General features: G+C 38.3%; 1 protein-coding gene across 3 annotated transcripts in view; it reads left to right on the top strand.

Moving 5' to 3' along the window:
* ZNF268 (zinc finger protein 268) overlaps nucleotides 1-17,202 on the top strand; it is a 38,264-nt gene that overhangs the window by 14,799 nt on the left and 6,263 nt on the right. For all 3 annotated transcript variants that reach the window (XM_079942138.1, XM_079942139.1, XM_079942137.1), the window contains 2 exons: nucleotides 11,842-11,968; nucleotides 12,263-12,349. In XM_079942138.1, the coding sequence (XP_079798264.1) occupies nucleotides 11,842-11,968; nucleotides 12,263-12,349 (214 nt within the window). The remainder of the gene's footprint in view (nucleotides 1-11,841; nucleotides 11,969-12,262; nucleotides 12,350-17,202) is intronic.

Consider the following 17,202-nt stretch of genomic DNA (forward strand, 5'->3'; position numbering starts at 1 on the left):
TGAATGCATTTTTAATTTATGTTGGTGGCGTATACGCATGTGTATCCTGCTGTATTGCTTATATTTTTCATTAAGCACCATCCTCTTGTATGGCCGTCAGCAGTGTCTTGGTGTCCACTTGCCTCACGTTCTCTGCCAGCTCTTAATTACTGTTGTTCTTTTTATGTGAGCCATTCAGGTATGGTGGTGTCTCTGTATGGGCTTACTTTGCATTTCCTGCTAGCATGCTTTTTGGACATTTTGTTACCTTTTGTGGGTGTTTTCTGTCTGTTTCTTATTGACAGAAAGGAGTTATTTATTTTCTGGAAGCGTGCCAGAAATGCTGTTTCAGGCCGCACCTCAGTCCTGTTATATCAAGACTTTTCATCTTAACAAAATTCAGTGATTCATGCACATTGAAGTTTAAAGCAAACTTGATACCAAATCCATATTTACCTGGGGTGCTTCTCTCACCTCCAATATTTTGTTATGACAGTTTTAAAACGCAGGGCAAAATCGAAAGGATTTTGCAGTGAACATCTGTATACTCATCACCTTGAATTTACCTTTAACATTTTACTGTACTTGCTTTATCACATTATCCATCTTTCCATCCCTCTGCATCTCTTACCCCATCTTATTTTTGCTGTATTTCTTAATATATTTTAGACATCAGCATGCTTCCCTCTAAATACTTCAGTATGCACAGCATTAACTGTTGTTCAGTGTTTGTTTACAAGCTGGGTTTTTTCCCCCTGTCTTGCCTTTTCATTCTGTTAATTAATGCTGCCTTTTGATGAACAGCTACTTCTAATTTTTACTTAATTTAGTTTCTAAATTTTTTCTTTTATTACTGGTGTTTTTTGTGTCCAATCTAAGAACGTTTTTTGTTATCCAGAGCTCATGAAGACAGTTTTCTTTGTTCACATTTACCTTTCACATGTAGATTCACAATACATCTAGAATTAATATTTATGTTTAGTGTTAGTAGGAGTCAAGCTTTATTTTTTTCATCAAGTTGCCTAATTGCCCTAGTGCCACTGAAGTGATTGACCTCTACCTATGGCTCTGCGGTGCTACCTTGTCATATATCAGGCGTCCATAAATATAGTTTGGTTTCACAACTCTTTATTCTGTTCCATTGGCCTACTTTTCCATCCTTATGCCAGTTTCACACTGTCTTGATTTATAATAAGTCTTGATATCTGGATGCTTCCAGTTTTTGGTGATTATGAATGCTGTCAACACTCACATGTGTGTTTTTGTGTGGACATGAGTTTTCATATCAGTTGGGTAAATACCTAGGAGCATGATTGCTGGATTGTATGGCGATTCTATGTTTAGCTTTGTAAGAGACTGTCTTCCAGAGTGCCTTGCAGTTTTGCATTCCCACTTGCAGTGAATGAGCGTCTCTGTTCCTCATCCTGACCAGTTGTTGGTATTGTCAAGTTGTTAAAAATTTTGCCATTCTGATAGATGTGAGGTGATATTTCACTGTAGTTTTAAGTTGCATTTCCCTAATGGCTAGGTAGTGGTATTGAGTATATTTCTATATGTGTTTTATTCTTTCTATATCTTTGGTGAAGTATCTGTTTTCTTGTCATTGATTTTTTTAAAATTTAATATTAAACAAAAATTTTATTGGCGTATAGTTGATTTACAATGTTGTGTTAGTTTCAGGTGTACAGCAAAGTGAATCAGTTATACATATATCTACTCTTTTTAATTTAATTATTTTTAAGATTTTTTTTTTTTTGATGTGGACCATTTTTTTTTTTAAGTCTGTTGAATTGGTTACAATATTGCTTCTGTTTTAGGTTTTGGTTTTTTTTTTTTTTTGGCCCTAGGCATGTGGGATCTTAGCTCCCCAATCGGGGATTGAATCCGCACCCCCTGCATTAGAAGGTGAAGTCTTAACCACTGGACCCCCAGGGAAGTCCCTCCATTCTTTTTTAGATTCTTTTCACATATGGGCCACTACAGAGTATTAAGTAGAGTTCCCTGTGCAGTAGGTTCTTATTAGTTATCTATTTTATATATACTAGTGCGTATATGTCAATCCCAATCTCCCAGTTTATCCTTCCTCCCATCCCCTGGTACCATAACTTTGTTTTCTACATCTGTGACTCTGTCTCTGTTTTGTAGATAAGTTCATTAGTACCATTTTTTTAGATTCCACGTATAAGCAATATCATATGATATTTGTCTTTCTTACTTCACTGAGTATGACAATCTCTGGGTCCATCCATGTTGCTTCAAATGGCATTATTTTGTTCTTTATGGCTGAGTAATATTCCATTGTATATATGTACCGTATCATTAAAAAAAATGTTTTTTAAAATTCTTTATCTTGTTTATTTTGTCTTGAGAGGGCAGAAGCCAAACTTACTGAGTTTGATGGGCATGACATTAAGATATTACATACGGCTCTTCAGGATTTGGGGCTACAAAATCATGCTTTCTTATTCTTTTTTTTAAAAAAATATCATTATTGAAGTATAATTGCTTTACAATGTGGTGTTAGTTTCTGCTGTATAACAAAGTGAATCAGCTATATGTTTACATATATCCCCATATCCCCTCCCTCTTGAGCCTCCCTCCCACCCTCCCTATCCCACCCATCTAGGTCGTCACAAAACATCGAGCTGATCTCCCTGTGCTATGTAGCAGCTTCCCACTAGCCATCCATTTTACATTTGGTAGTGTATATATGTCAGTGCTACTCTCTCACTTCATCCCAGCTTCCCCTTACCCCCGCTGTGTCCTCAAGTCCATTCTCTGTCTGCGTCTTTATTCCTGCCCTGCCACTAGTTTCATCGATACCATTTTTTGAGATTCCATATATGTGCGTTAGCATGCGGTATTTGTTTTTCTGACTTACTTCACTCTGTATAACAGTGTCTAGGTCCATCCACCTCACTGCAAATAACTCAATTTGTTCCTTTTTATGGCCAAGTAATATTCCATTGTATATATGTGCCACATCTTCTTTATCCATTCATCTGTCAGTAGATATTTAGGTTGCTTCCATGTCCTGGCTCTTGTAAGTAGTGCTGTAGTGAACATTGTGGTACATATGTCTTTTTGAATTATGGTTTTCTCAGGGTATATGCCCAGTAGTGGGATTGCTGGGTCATATGGTAGTTCTGTTTTCAGTTTTTTAAGGAACCTCCATAGTGTTCTCCATAGTGGCTGTATCAATTTACATTCCCACCAACAGTGCAGGAGGGTTCCCTTTTCTCCACACCCTCTCGAGCATTTATTGTTTGTAGATTTTTTGATGATGGCCATTCTGACCAGTGTGAGGTGATACATCACTGTGGTTTTGATTTGCATTTCTCTAATGATTAGTGATGTTGAGCATCTTTTTATGTGTTTGATGGCAAGCTGTATGTCTTCTTTGGAGAAATGTCTATTTAGGTCTTCTGCCCATTTTTGGATTGCGTTGTTTGTTTTTTTGATATTGAGCTGCATGAGCTGCTTGTATATTTTGGAGACTAATCCTTTGTCAGTTGCTTTGTTTGCAGATATTTTCTCCCACTCTGAGGGTTGTCTTTTCGTCTTGTTTATGGTTTCCTTTGCTGTGCAAAAGCTTATAAGTTTCATTAGGTCCCATTTGTTTATTTTCGTTCTTATTTCCATTACTCTAGGGGGTGGGTCAAAAAGGATATTGCTGTGATTTATGTCATAGAGATACCACATCTTCTTTATCCATTCCTCTGTTGATGGACACATAGGTTGCTTCCACATCCTGGCTATTGTAAATAGTGCTGCAGTGAACATTAGGGTGCATGTATCTTTTCAAATTGTGGTTTTCTGTGGGTATATGCCTAGGAGTGGGATTGCTGGGTCATATGGTAGTTCTATTTTTAGTTTTTTAAGGAATCTCCATACTGTTCTCCATAGTGGTTGTACCAATTTCCATTCCCACCAACAGTGTAGGAGGGTTTCCTTTTCTCTACATCTTCTCCAGCATTTATTGTTTATAGATTTTGTTGTTGTTGTTGTTTGTTTATAGATTTTTTGATGATGGCCATTCTGTGACTGGTGGGAGGTGATACCTCATTGCAGTTTTGATTTGTATTCTCTAGTAATTAGTGATGTTGAGCATCTTTTCATGTGCTTTTTGGCCATCTGTTGTCATGGATTTTTAAGAATTCTTTGTTATTCTAGATTTAAATCCTTTATAAGAAAAGTGATTTGAAAATATTTTCTCCCAGTCTCTGGTTTGTGTTTTCATTTCCATGACACCAACTTTCACAGAGCAAAATGTTTTAATTTTGATAAAGTTTATTTTCTGAATTTTAATTTTTTAAAATGAGTTTTGCTTTTGGTGTCATATCTAAAATTTCATTGCCCAAACAAAAGTGCACAAATTAAAAAAATTTTTTCTCTGGAATTTGTAAAGTTTTAATTTTCACATTTAAGTCTGTGATCCATTTTTAGTTAATTTTTGTATAGAGTGTGGGGTATGTGTTGAGGTTCATTTTTTATGTGTATGGATGTGCAAGGGTTCCAGCACCCTTTGTTGAAAAAGGTGATCCTTTCTCCATTGAATTGCTTTTGTGTTTTTATGAAAAAAAAATTTTTTTTTCAAGAGACAGTGTTTATATGGGTCTATTTCTAGGCTCTCTTTTCTGTTCCATTGATTTTTATGTCTAATCTTTTACCAGTATCATGCTTTCTTGCTTTTATAGGAAGTCTTAAAGTGGGCTAGTGGGAGTGCTGCACCTTTGTTCTTCAGAATTGTTTTGGCTGTTCTAGTTTTTTGCCTTTCTGTATTAATTATAGAAGAGCTTGAGGATAGCTACAAAAAAGCTTGTTAGGATTTTGATTGGAATTACAGTGAATCTATGAGTCAAATTAGGGAAAACTTACATCTTAACAATATTGAGTTTTCCAATCCATGAACACACTATAGCTTTCCATGTTTTAGATCTTTGATTTTTTAAACCACTGTTTGTATTTTGGAGCATACGTATTTCTGCACACATATTTTCTTTTATCATGTTAACCATTTTAAGTGACAATTCAGTGGTATTAAATACATTCATAACATTGGCAGTCATAACCACCATATCCGTCTCCACAGCACTCTTCCTCTTGAAAAACTGAAGCTCTATACCATTAAACAATAACTCCCAATTCCCCCCTCCCCATAACCCCTGGCAAGCGCCACTCTACTTTCTGTCTCTGATTTTGACTATGCTAGTTACCTCATATAAGTGGAATCATACAGTAATTGTCTTTTTGTGACTGGCTTATCTCCCTTGACATAATGTTCACAAGGTTCATCCTTGTTATAGCATACTGCAAACTTTCTTCCTTTTTAAAGCTGAATAATAATTTGTTGTATGTATATACCTCATTTTGCTTATCCATTCATCCATCCATGGACACTTGGATTGCTTTCATGTTTTAGCTACTGTGAATATTAACGTTGCTATGAACATGGATGTAGAAATATCTCTTTAAGACCCTGCTTTCACTTCCTTTGGGGATATACGCAGAGATGAAATTGCTGGACCATATGGTAATAATAATTTTTAATTTTTTGAGGAGCCACCAAACTGTTTTCCACAGCAGCTACACCATGTTGTATCCCCAACCAGCAGTGTACAAGTGTTCCCATTATTCCACATCCTCGCCAACCTTTGTTATTTTTATGGTTTTTGATAGCCATCCTAATGAGTGTGAGCAGAAACTCATTATAGTTTTTTTTTTAATTAATTTATTTGGCTGTGTTGGGTCTTTGCTGCTGCATGGGCTTTCTCTAGTTGTGATGAGCGGGGGTCACTCCTCGTTGCAGTGCACGGGCTTCTCACTGCAGTGACCTCTCTCTTTCAGAGAGTGGGCTCTAGGTGCACGGGCTTCAGTAATTGTGGCACGTGGGCTCAGTAGTTGTGGTTCCTGGGCTCTAGAACACAGGCTCAGTAGTTGTGGTGCACAGGTTTAGTTGCTCCGTGCCATGTGGGATCTTCCTGGCCCAGGGCTTGAACCTGTGTCCCCTGCATTGGCAGGCAGATTCTTAACCACTGCGCTGCCAGGGAAGTCCCTCATTGTAGTTTTGATTTGCATTTTTGTTATGATTAGTGATGTTCAGCATCTTCATGTGCTTATTGGCCATTTGTATATCTTCTTTGGGGAAATGTTTATTCAAGTCCTTTGATTACTTTTGAATAGGTTGTTTTTTGTTGAGTTTTAGTTCTTTATATATTCTAGATATTAATCCCTTATAAGATATATGACTTGCAGATATTTTCTCCCATTTTGGGAGTTGCCTTTTTACTATGTTGATGTTGTGTTTTGATGCAAAATTTTTTTTAATTTTCATGAAGTTCAATTGGTTGGTTTTTCTTTTGTTGCTTGTACCTTTTGTGTCATTTTCAAGAAATCATTGCCAAATCTAACATTGTGAAGCTTTTGCCCTATGTTTTCTTCTTATATAGTTTTAGGTCTTACATTTAGGTCTTTGATCCATTCTGAGTTAATTTTTATATAGTGTTAGATGAGGGTCCAACTTCATTTTTTTTAATGTGGATATCCAGTTTTCCCAGTAGTATTTGTTGGAAAGACTTTCCCCGTAAATGGTCTTGGAACCATTGCCAAAAATCACTTGACCATATATGCAGGGGGTTATTTCTGGGCTCTGTTCTATTCCATTGTCACCTTTATGTCAGTACCACATTGTTTTGATTACTGTAGCTTTGTAGTAAGTTTTTTTTAATGTTATTTATTTATTTGGCTGCATTGGATCTTAGTTGCGGCATGCAGGATCTTCATTGTGACATGCAGGATCTTTTTGTTGCGGCATGCAGTCTTCTCCAGTTGCAGTGTACAGGCTTCTCTCTAGTTGTGGTGTGCAGGCTCCAGAGTGTGCGGGCTCAGTAGATGTGGTGTGCTGGCCTTGTTGCCCCACAGCATGTTGGATCTTAGTTCCCTGACCAGGGATCGAACCCTCATCCCCTGCATTGGAAGAAGGATTCTTAACCACTGCACCACCAGGGAAGTCCTGTGTAGTAAGTTTTAAAATCAGGAAGTATGAGTCCTCCAGCTTTGTTCTTTTTCAAGATTGTTTTGGCTATTCAGGGTCCCTTGAGCTTCCATATGCATTTTAGGGTGGGTTTTTCTATTTTTGCAAAAGACATCGTCGGAATTTTATTAGGGATTGCATTGAATATGTAGATCACTTTGGGTAGTGTTAACATTTTAATATTAAGGAACATAGGGTATGTTTCTGTTTATTTATGTGTTCTTTAATTTCTTTCAGTAAGGTTTTCAGTTTTCATTCTACAAGTCATTTACGTCCTAGGTTCAGTTATTACTTTTTGATGATGCTATAAATGGAATCATTTTCATAATTTGCTTTTCAGATTGGTCATTGTTAGTGTATAGAAATGCACCTGATTTTGGTGTGTGACTTTGTATCCTGTTATTTGCTGAATTCATTTGTTCTAACTAGGTTGTGTGTGTGTGTGTGTAATCTTTAAGATTTTCTATATATAGGAAGACATTGTCCATGAACAGAGGTAATTTTACTCCTTTTTTAATTTAGATGCCTTTTATTTCTTTTTCTTGCCCAATGGCTCTGGCAAGAACTTGAAGCACTATGTTGAATAGAAGTGGAGAAAGAAAGCATTCCTTTTTTAAAAAAAAAATATTTATTTGGCTGCATCGGGTCTTAGTTGCAGCACATGGGATCTTTCATTGTGGCGTGCAACCTTCTCTCTAGCTGTGGTGCATGGACTCTAGAGTGTGTGGGCTTAGTTACCCTGCAGCATGCAGGATCCTAGTTCCCTGAACAGGGATTGAACCCATGTCCCCTTCATTGGAAGGCAGATTCTTAACCACTGGACCACGAGGGAAGTCTTGAAAGCAGGCATTCTTGCCTCATTCCTGATCTTAGAAGAAAAGCTTTTAGTCTTTCATCATTGAGTATGATGTTCACTGTGTGTTTTTAAGATGTGGGTTTTATTATGTTGAAGTACTTTCCTTCTATTTCTACTTTGTTGAGTGTTTTGATCATGAAAGAGTGTTGAATTTTGTCAGATCCTTCAATTGAGGTAATCTGCATCGAGATAATCATTTTTTTAACTTCATTCTGTTAGTGTGATGTATTGCATTGAGCAATTTTCAAATGTTGAACCATCCTTGCATTCCGAAAATAAATCCCATTGGTCATGGTGTATGATCTTTTTAATAAGCTGTTGAATTTGATTTGCTATTATTTTGAAGATTTTTGCATCTATGTTCATGAGGAATATTAGTTTGTAGTTTTCTTACAGTGGCTTTGTCTGGATTTGGTATCAGAGCCTTAGGAACTGTTCCCTCCTCTAGGTTTTGGAAAAGCTTGAGAAAGATTGATGTTATTACTTCTTTAAATATTTGTTAAAATTCACCAGTGAAGCCTGGGCTTTTCTTTTTTGGGGGAAGATTTTTGATTACAGACCCAATCTCCTTACTAGTTATAGATCTGTTCAGATTTCCTATTTCTTTGTGATTTGATCTTAATAGAAACACAAATGGAATTCATTCCTTTCAACTAAGTTATCCAATTTGTTGACATACAATTGTTCATAGTACTTTCCAATAATCATTTTTATTTTTGTAGAATCAGTACTAATTTCCCCACTTTCATTCTTGATTTTAGTAATTCTAGTCTTCTTTTTTTTTTTTCCCTCAGTCTAGCTACCTGAAGCTTTATCAAAATTTGTTTATCTTTTCAAAGAACTAAGCTCTGGTTTCATTGATTTTTTTCCTATTGTTTTTCTAGTTTCTATTTTGTTTGTATTCTAATCTTATTTCCTTCTTTTTGCTACCTTTGTGTTTAATTTGTTCTTTTTCTGTTTCCTTAAGTTGTAAAGTTAGATTATTGATTTGAGATGTTTCTTGTTTTAAATATGTTTGGTTTTTTTTTTTTGAAGATGTTGGGGGTAGGAGTTTATTAATTTATTTATTTTTGCTGTGTTGGGTCTTCATTTCTGTGCGAGGGCTTTCTCTAGTTGTGGCAAGCAGGGGTCACTCTTCATCGTGGTGCACGGGCCTCTCACTATTGCGGTCTCTCTTGTTGCGGAGCACAGGCTCCAGACGCGCAGGCTCAGTAGTTGTGGCTCACGGGCCTAGTTGCTCCGCGGCATGTGGGATCCTCCCAGACCAGGGCTCGAGCCCGTGTTCCCTGCATTAGCAGGCAGATTCTCAACCACTGCACCACCAGGGAAGCCCCTAAATATGTGTTTTTAACTGTAAAATTTTCCCTTAACACTGCTTTTGCTGCATCCCAACAACTTTATGTTGTGTTTTGTTTTCATTCATGTCTAAGTATTTACTAATTTCCCTTTTGATTTGTTTGATCCATTGGTTGTTTAAGACCATGTTGTTTAATTCACACAAATTTGTGAATTTTCCCTTTTTTTCTGCTGCTTTTAGTGATTTTTAACTTCATCCTATGTGGTCAGAGAAGATACTTTGTATGATATTTATCTTTTAAATCTATTGAGATTTAATTTGTGGCCTAACATATGGTCTGTCCTGGAAAATGTCTCATGTGTACTTGAGAAGAATGTATATTTTGTTTTTGGGTAGAATATTCTGTATATGTCTGTTAGAGGTAGTTTATTTAAATTCTGTTTCCTTACTTATTTTCTTTCTGATTGTTCTATGCATTATCGGGAGTGGGATATTGAAGTTTCCACTATTATTATAAAACTATTTCTCCCTTCAATTATGTCAGTTTTTGTTTCATGTATTTTGATGATTTGTTATTAAGTGTAACTGTTTATAATTTTCTATCTTCTAGCTGTGCTGAAACTTTAATAATATGTAATTTCCTTCTTTGTCTCTTACAACCTTTTTGATTTGTCTGATGTTAGTATAGCCACCCCTGCTCTACTTCGGTTACTACTTGCATGGAATATCTTTATCCATTTTTTCACTTTTGATCTGTTTGTGTCTTTGGATCTAAAGCGAGTTTCTCATAGACAGCATATTTGAATCATGTTTCTTAATCCATTTTGCCAAACTCTGTCTTTTCACTGGAGAGTTTTATTGATTTACACTTACAGTAATTACTCATAAGGAGGGATTTATTTCTGTCATTTTGCTGTTTTCTTTATACCTTATAGCTTTTTGGTCCTTCAGTTCCTTCAATCACTGTCTTTTGTGATTAGTTGAATTTTTATAGTGAAATGTCTAAATTCCTTTCTCATTTGCTTTTTGTGTAAGTTTTATAACTATTTTCTTTGTGGTGGCCATGGGATTACATTTAACTTCCTAAAGTTATAGCATTCTGATTTGAATTTATACCAGCTTAACTTCAATAACATACAAACACTATGCTCTTTTACAGCTCTGTCCCACCCCTTTTGATTGCTGATGTCTCAGAGTTACATCTTTATACATTGTGTGCCCCGAAATGTAAACTAATAATTATTTCAAATGCATTTGTCTCTTATAATTATGTAGAGAATGAAATGTAGAGGCACAAATATACTACCATTATAATTACCCAGATATTTACCTTTATTCAGATGTTTATTTCTTCAAACAGCTTCAAAATATTGTCTAGTGTTCTTTTATTTCACATACATGACTCCCTTAAGCATCTCTTGACAAGCAGGTCTAGTGGTAGCAAACTACCTTTTGTTCTTCTGGGAATGTCTTCATTTCTACCTCACTTTTTACTTAATTAATTTATTTATTTTTGGCTGCATTGGGTCTTCATTGATACATGTGGGCTTTCTCTAGTTCCGGCGAGTGGGATCTACTCTTCATTGCAGTGCACATGCTTCTCATTACTGTGACTTCTCTTGTTGCAGAGCATGGGTTCTAGAGTGCAGGCTCAGTAGTTGGGGCCCACAGGCTTAGTTGCTCCGTGGCATGTGGGATCTTCCTGGGCCAGGGCTCAATCCCGTGCCCCCTGCATTGGCAGGTGGATTCTTAACCACGGCACCACCAGGGAAGCCCTCTACCTCACTTTTGAAGCACAGTTTTGTCAGATACAGGATTCTTGGCTGGTAGTTTATTTTTCTTTTAGATCTTTGCATATATGGGTTTATTGCCTTTTGGTCTCCAAAGGTTCTGATGAGAAGTCTATTTATAATCTTACTGAGGAGCCCTTGTAGGAAACAAGTCATTGCTTTCTTGATGCTTTCAGGGTTCTCTCTTTGTCTATTGAAAATTTGAGCATGTGCGTTTCTTTGAGTTCATTGTTTTTGGAGTTTAGATTCTTGGATGTTTATATTCATGTCTTCATCAAATTTGGAATTTCATTTTCAAATTTGGTGTCCATTTTTGAAAATCTTAGCCATTCTAGATGTGTAATGGTGTCTCACTGTTTTAATTTGCAATTCCCTAATGATATATGATGTTGAGCATCTTCTCATATGCTGATTTACCATCGGTGTATCTTCATGTTCAGATCTGTCGCCCCACACTGTGGTTGCTACTTACAGCTGTTGCCTTTTTTATTTCACGAAATTTTAACGTCTTCTCTTCAGTGGTACCTCCTGGTGCATTCAAGCAGCATTGCTTGCTTCCCCCTTTGTGCCCATGTTCTTTTGTCATAGCATCTTTGACTGCCTGTTACATTTTTATGGGTTTAATCTTTGCTGTTCTCTGCAATGCTGAACACTTCTGTCTTTCATCCATTTTATATTACCTGCTCCTAGTTGAATACCTGGCACATGGTATTCTTATATGCTGAAAGACAGGTTAACTGATTTAATGCATATTGATGGGATATTTTCAGTAAACGTTTGCTTTTCTCCCAAAGTAGAATGTAAATAATGGACACCCTTAGCAGCCTTTTGTTTAGTACAAACTCAGTAAAATGATTTGCAATTGAATGGAGATATGCTGTTTCAGGGACCATTGTCATTCATGGATGTGTTTGTGGACTTTACCTGGGAGGAGTGGCAGCTGCTGGACCCAGCTCAGAAACACCTGTACAGGAGTGTGATGTTGGAGAACTACAGCAACCTGGTGTCCCTGGGTAAGTACCACTTCCCTGAAAGGAGTGTGTGTCATCTCCAGGCTTCCCCTTCTTGGGTGCTGAAAGCTGGGGCACTTTCGTAAAATGCTTGGTGATTTGCGGCTTATATTTAGAGGCCAGATTTTCTTATTCTCCCTTTGGCATCAAAATCTGCTGGTTGAATGATGTTCATTTTGCCAAAGTGCAAAAGGGCAGCTTGATCACGCCGCCTCTAAACCGAGTCTTCCCCATTCTGCTGAATCCCATGGTCCTAGGCAGTTTTGGGCCAGGTTGTCTGTAATTTTCTATTCACAGGGTATCAACACACCAAACCGAATATCATTTTCCAGTTGGAACAAGAAGAGCTGTGGATGATGCAAATTCCAAGTGAGGGCCATATGGGTGAGTCGTCAGGACATTTAGATCTTTTCCTCCTTAGAATTGGTGAGTTCTGACGTGATGTTCCCTTTGTGTTTGTACTTTTGGGTCATTTGTAACCATTGTCTCTTAGTTAATCTCCTCTGTGGCACTCTCAGCTTCCTTCTTACTTTCCCGTGGTGATAGATGCATTTCATTACGCATTTAAGCAAGCTTTTCCTCTTTACCTCTTTTCATGTGACTTTCACACCCCTTCTACTTTTTTTCTATTTTTCTAAAATTACTTACATTCATATTCAACACAGTTCCAATTTCCTTCTCCTTGAAACCTACGTGTTAGGAGATTCTACCCTTTCTGCTTCTCCTTCCTAATGGCTTTGTCATCACTGTTCTTTCTGAGTGTATTCCTGCATCATTTGATAATATCATTTCTCCCGCCTGAAGCCTTTTCCCCACACCTTACTCAAGTGAACCCCATGGAACCCACTCTCACACTGCACGACACAGTGCTTATTCTCCTCATGCTTTACTGCCCTCGCATGCTCTTTCCTCTGAGTCCAAAGGGGTCTTTCTTATATTCCCCACTTTCCTCGTATATTGTAAGTTTTAAAAGACTTCCACTCTGAAGATTTACGCTTTTTCTTTCTGTATTGGTGACTGACAGCCCCATCCCTCCTTCATCTGCCCTTTGGTACTGGGTTTGATTGTTCCACCGGGCATCTTCCCTGCATGGGCCACTCCCTTGTCTCATTTTTCAGAAACTGGAATTGGAATGTCTCTTCTGCTGCCCCATAGCTGTATGATAACTTCTTCTCACCTTCCTGGTTGTTAGTTCTGCTGTGCTCCTGGTTCTTCCTGGCACTGGGGCGTGAGCCTAAATATCCTTTTTATGCAGTTCTCATCACTAGTCTTGCTATAATCTGTTAGTATTTTGGTCCTTCAAAAATAAGTATTTTAAGGCCTCCATCTTCTCAATTCCCACCTCCTTCTCATTGGGAATGAGATCATTCCCAATATTATCTTGTTTTTCTTTTTTTTTATTGGGTATACCACACGGCTTATGGAATCTTAGTTCCCTGACCAGGGATTGAACCCGGTCCCTTGTTAGTGAAAGCATGGTGTCCTAACCACTGGACCACCAGGGAATTCCATTATTTCATTTCTTGCTTATTCTACTTATTAGCCAAATTTATACCTTTTACTCTTTTTATACTGTTAGTTCATCCTGATGTTACTGTCAGATATATTTCCCTAAGCAACTATGTATTCCATCATAAGTGTGGCAGGATAAATCAACAGTTAATCTTTGTATTATTAGGATGGTTTCAGCTGCAATTTTTGATTAGTCCTAAATCAAACTATTTAGGCAGAAGTGATTTATTACCACACATCACAAAATGTCCTGATGTGGGACTGCTTGACTTACTAAATCCCCAAACGTCTATCTCTGCCTCGCCATTCTAACTATGTCAGTATTTCTCAGATTTCCTCCCCTCATGGTCACCAGATGCCTCTTACAGTTCCAGCCAACACCTGCAGATATACCAGTGGGCAGTGGAATAAGAAAGACTGTTTCTTTCCACATGGTCCTTTTAATTAGGCATTAAAGTCTCTTTCAAGAAACCCCAGCAGACTTACCATGTTGAGCAGGCTAGATTTTTGTCACATATCCCTGTGTAAAGAAGACTCTGGTGAGGGAAACAGGGTCATCACTGTCGGCTCAGCTATATCATGCTTCACTCTCGGCAGGGGTATGGAAGTGGGTCCCATTTTCCTAACTGCAGCACATGGCCTTACAAATGGAAGTAGGAAATAAGATCAGGTTTCTGCCAGCCAGGAAAAGGGCAGCAGAACGGCTGGGTAGGCAGCACTGTCCACCTCCATCTACCTCTCTGGTTAGGCATCATCCAGTCACACCTTTCTTTCCATCCATTCATCTTCAAAAATATTCTGTTACCCCTCTTGTCATTCTTCTAGTATATTAATGGAAGTCTAGGATCCTTGTTTCTAATCAGACGTGGTGGTTCTTCATGGTCTGGTGATCTATAATTAAAGATAAGTTATCCACGTACAACCAGCCAGACAGGTAGAGTGGCAGAGAGAAGTACAGGGTGGGTACAACAGGAACCTCGTTCTGGGAGAGCAGCAGGAGTGGCACAACAGAGAAGCATTGGAACCCGGGCTGGGCAGGCTGTGCCGGGGCTTCCTGCTGTGGCCGTGGCCTGGTGAGCCCGGGTTCTGCTGGCTTAGCATGATTTCCTCTTCCATTGTCTTCTGTGGCTAAACTCAAGATGGGCCACAGCAAGTAATCATGTTTAATACAGTCTTGAATCATTTAAATAATCTTTAATCTTTTGAATTCCTCTCTTCTACTCACTGGCTCTGGTATTCTGTCCTTATTTCTTGAATTCTTTGTGCTCTTCCTTGAGATGCCAGCAATGATTAATTTCCCGCAATTATTGTTGTAAAGAAAATGCTTAACAGCACATTCATTAGATTTCCTGGGAAATCAAATGAAGGAAGCCAGAGATGTGGGAACCAAGGGAAAATCAGCAGGAGTGTGGTGCCAGCAACAGAAGGATTGGAAGGGTGAAGTACAGAAACTGACAGATTCAGTATCCATGAACTTTCAGAGTCTACAGGGACAACACTGACAGCCAAACATGAGCAAATATGATTTGAGGGCAAAGGTTAATTACTCACTGGCCTGTTTTCTTCTTGATGGAAACACTTCTGACTTTAAGACCATGTATTGGGTTGGCCAAAGGTTCATTCAGTTTTTTCCATAAGGTGGCTCTAGTAGCACTTAGTTGTCTTTAACTTCATTCAAAACAGTTTTGTTAGATTGTATGTGACAGCTGTCGTATCAGCATGCATTAAAAAAAACATCAAAATTGGTGAATTTTTGTGTAGCCATTTTAATATTGAAGATGGAAGAAAGCAACACTTTTGGCCTATTATACTGTATTATTTCAAGAAAGGCAAAACTGCAACTGAAATGCAGAAAGGGATTTGTGCAGTATATGGAGAAGGGGCTGTGACTGATCTAACATGTCAAAAGTGGCTTGTGAAGTTTCATGCTGAAGATTTCTCTCTGGATGATGCTCCACTGCCAGGTAGACCAGTTGAAGTTGATAGCAATCGAATTGAGACCTTAATTGAGGACAATTAACGTTATATCACAAGGGAGATAGCCGATATATGCAAAATCCAGATCCAAGTCAAGGGTTGAAAATCATTTGCACAAGCTTGATTATGTTAATTGCTTTGACGTTTGGGTTCCATGTAAGTTAAGCGAAGAAAACCTTCTTGATCATATTTTCAAATGCGATTCTCTACTTAAATGTAATGAAAACTTTCAGTTTTTAAGACGAATTGTGATGGGCAAATGAAAAGTGGATACTGTACAATAATGTGGAACGGAAGAGATCGTGGGGCAAGTGAAATGAACCACCACCAACCACACCAAAGGCTGGTCTTCATCCAAAGAAGATGATGTTGTGTATAAGGTGGGATTGGAAGGGAGTCCTCTATTATGAGCTTCTTCTGGAAAACCAAATGATTACTTCCAACAAGTACTGCTCCCAATTAGACCAACTCTAAGCAGCACTCGAGAAAAAACATCCAGAATTACTCAACGGAAAACACATAATCTTCCATCAGGATAATGCAAGACCACATGTTTTTTTGATGACCAGGCAAAAACCGTTACAGCTTGGCTGGGAAGTTCTGATTCATCTGCCATATTCACGAGACAATGCACCTTTGGATTTCCATTTATTTCAGTCTTTACAAAATTCTCTTAATGGAAAAAATTTTAATTCCCTGGAAGACTGTAAAAGGCACCTGGAACAGTTCTTTGCTCAAAAAGATAAAACCTTTTGGTAGGATGGAATTATGAAGTTGCCTGAAATATGGCAGAAGGTAGTGGAACAAAATGGTGAGGGCTTCCCAGGTGTTGCAGTGGTTCAGAGTCTGCCTGCTGATGCAGGGGACGTGGGTTCGTGCCCCAGTCCGGCAAGGTCCCACATGCCACGGAGTGGCTGGGCCCATGAGCCATGGCCGCTGGGCCTGCGCGTCTGGAGCCTGTGCTCCGTAACGGGAGAGGCCACGACAGTGAGAGGCCCGCGTACCGCAAACAAAAAAGCCCAAAATGGCTAATATGTTGTTCAGTAAAGTTCTTGGTGAAAATGGAAAATGTATCTTTTATGTTTACTTAAAAACCAAAGGAACTTTTTGGCCAACCCAGTAATAGCCAGTAATATTCCCTCCAAAGCCACTGTAACAGTCAAACATGCTCCTGTTCATTTCTCACTACATGGGGGTGGGTACTGTCCCAGTTGGGAATTGATGTTTGGGAAAATATAATTTGGAGGTTGTGTACAAAATGAATAAGAGGGTTCAGATTTAAGATGTAGGGAAACCTGAAATGGGGTGTTAAGATCCTGTGATATTGCTGTCTTCAAACCTGACCTGCTTCTGTGTTCTCTTAATACCCTTTTCTGTCCATTGCCTTGGTCAGCAATAACTTTGGGACATCTAGGTCAACTCTACCCATTCTCTCTTCTGTTCAACCTCCAGATATTTCTGATTATGACTGAGGACTTAGTCTTGTGTCTAGTTCCCTATCCACTTTGTATTTTTGGAATTTGGTTGGGGGGTGGGAGTTTGGGTTGGGTTTATGTTTAAAAGCATTCTGGCCACCCTGCCCCGTCTGTTTTTCATTCCCCTCAGAGAAAACCAATTTCATCTCTTTAGCTCTTTCTTATGGTATTTACGTCCATGTTTTTCTAAATAACCAACTTATTCCCTTGCACCTTGATTTCCTCCTAATTACTTAGTGTGAAGGGTAAAGATTTAATTCTCTTTCATCCTCC

Source organism: Stenella coeruleoalba, assembly GCF_951394435.1.
Source record: "Stenella coeruleoalba genome assembly, chromosome: 14".
NCBI lineage: Eukaryota > Metazoa > Chordata > Mammalia > Artiodactyla > Delphinidae > Stenella > Stenella coeruleoalba.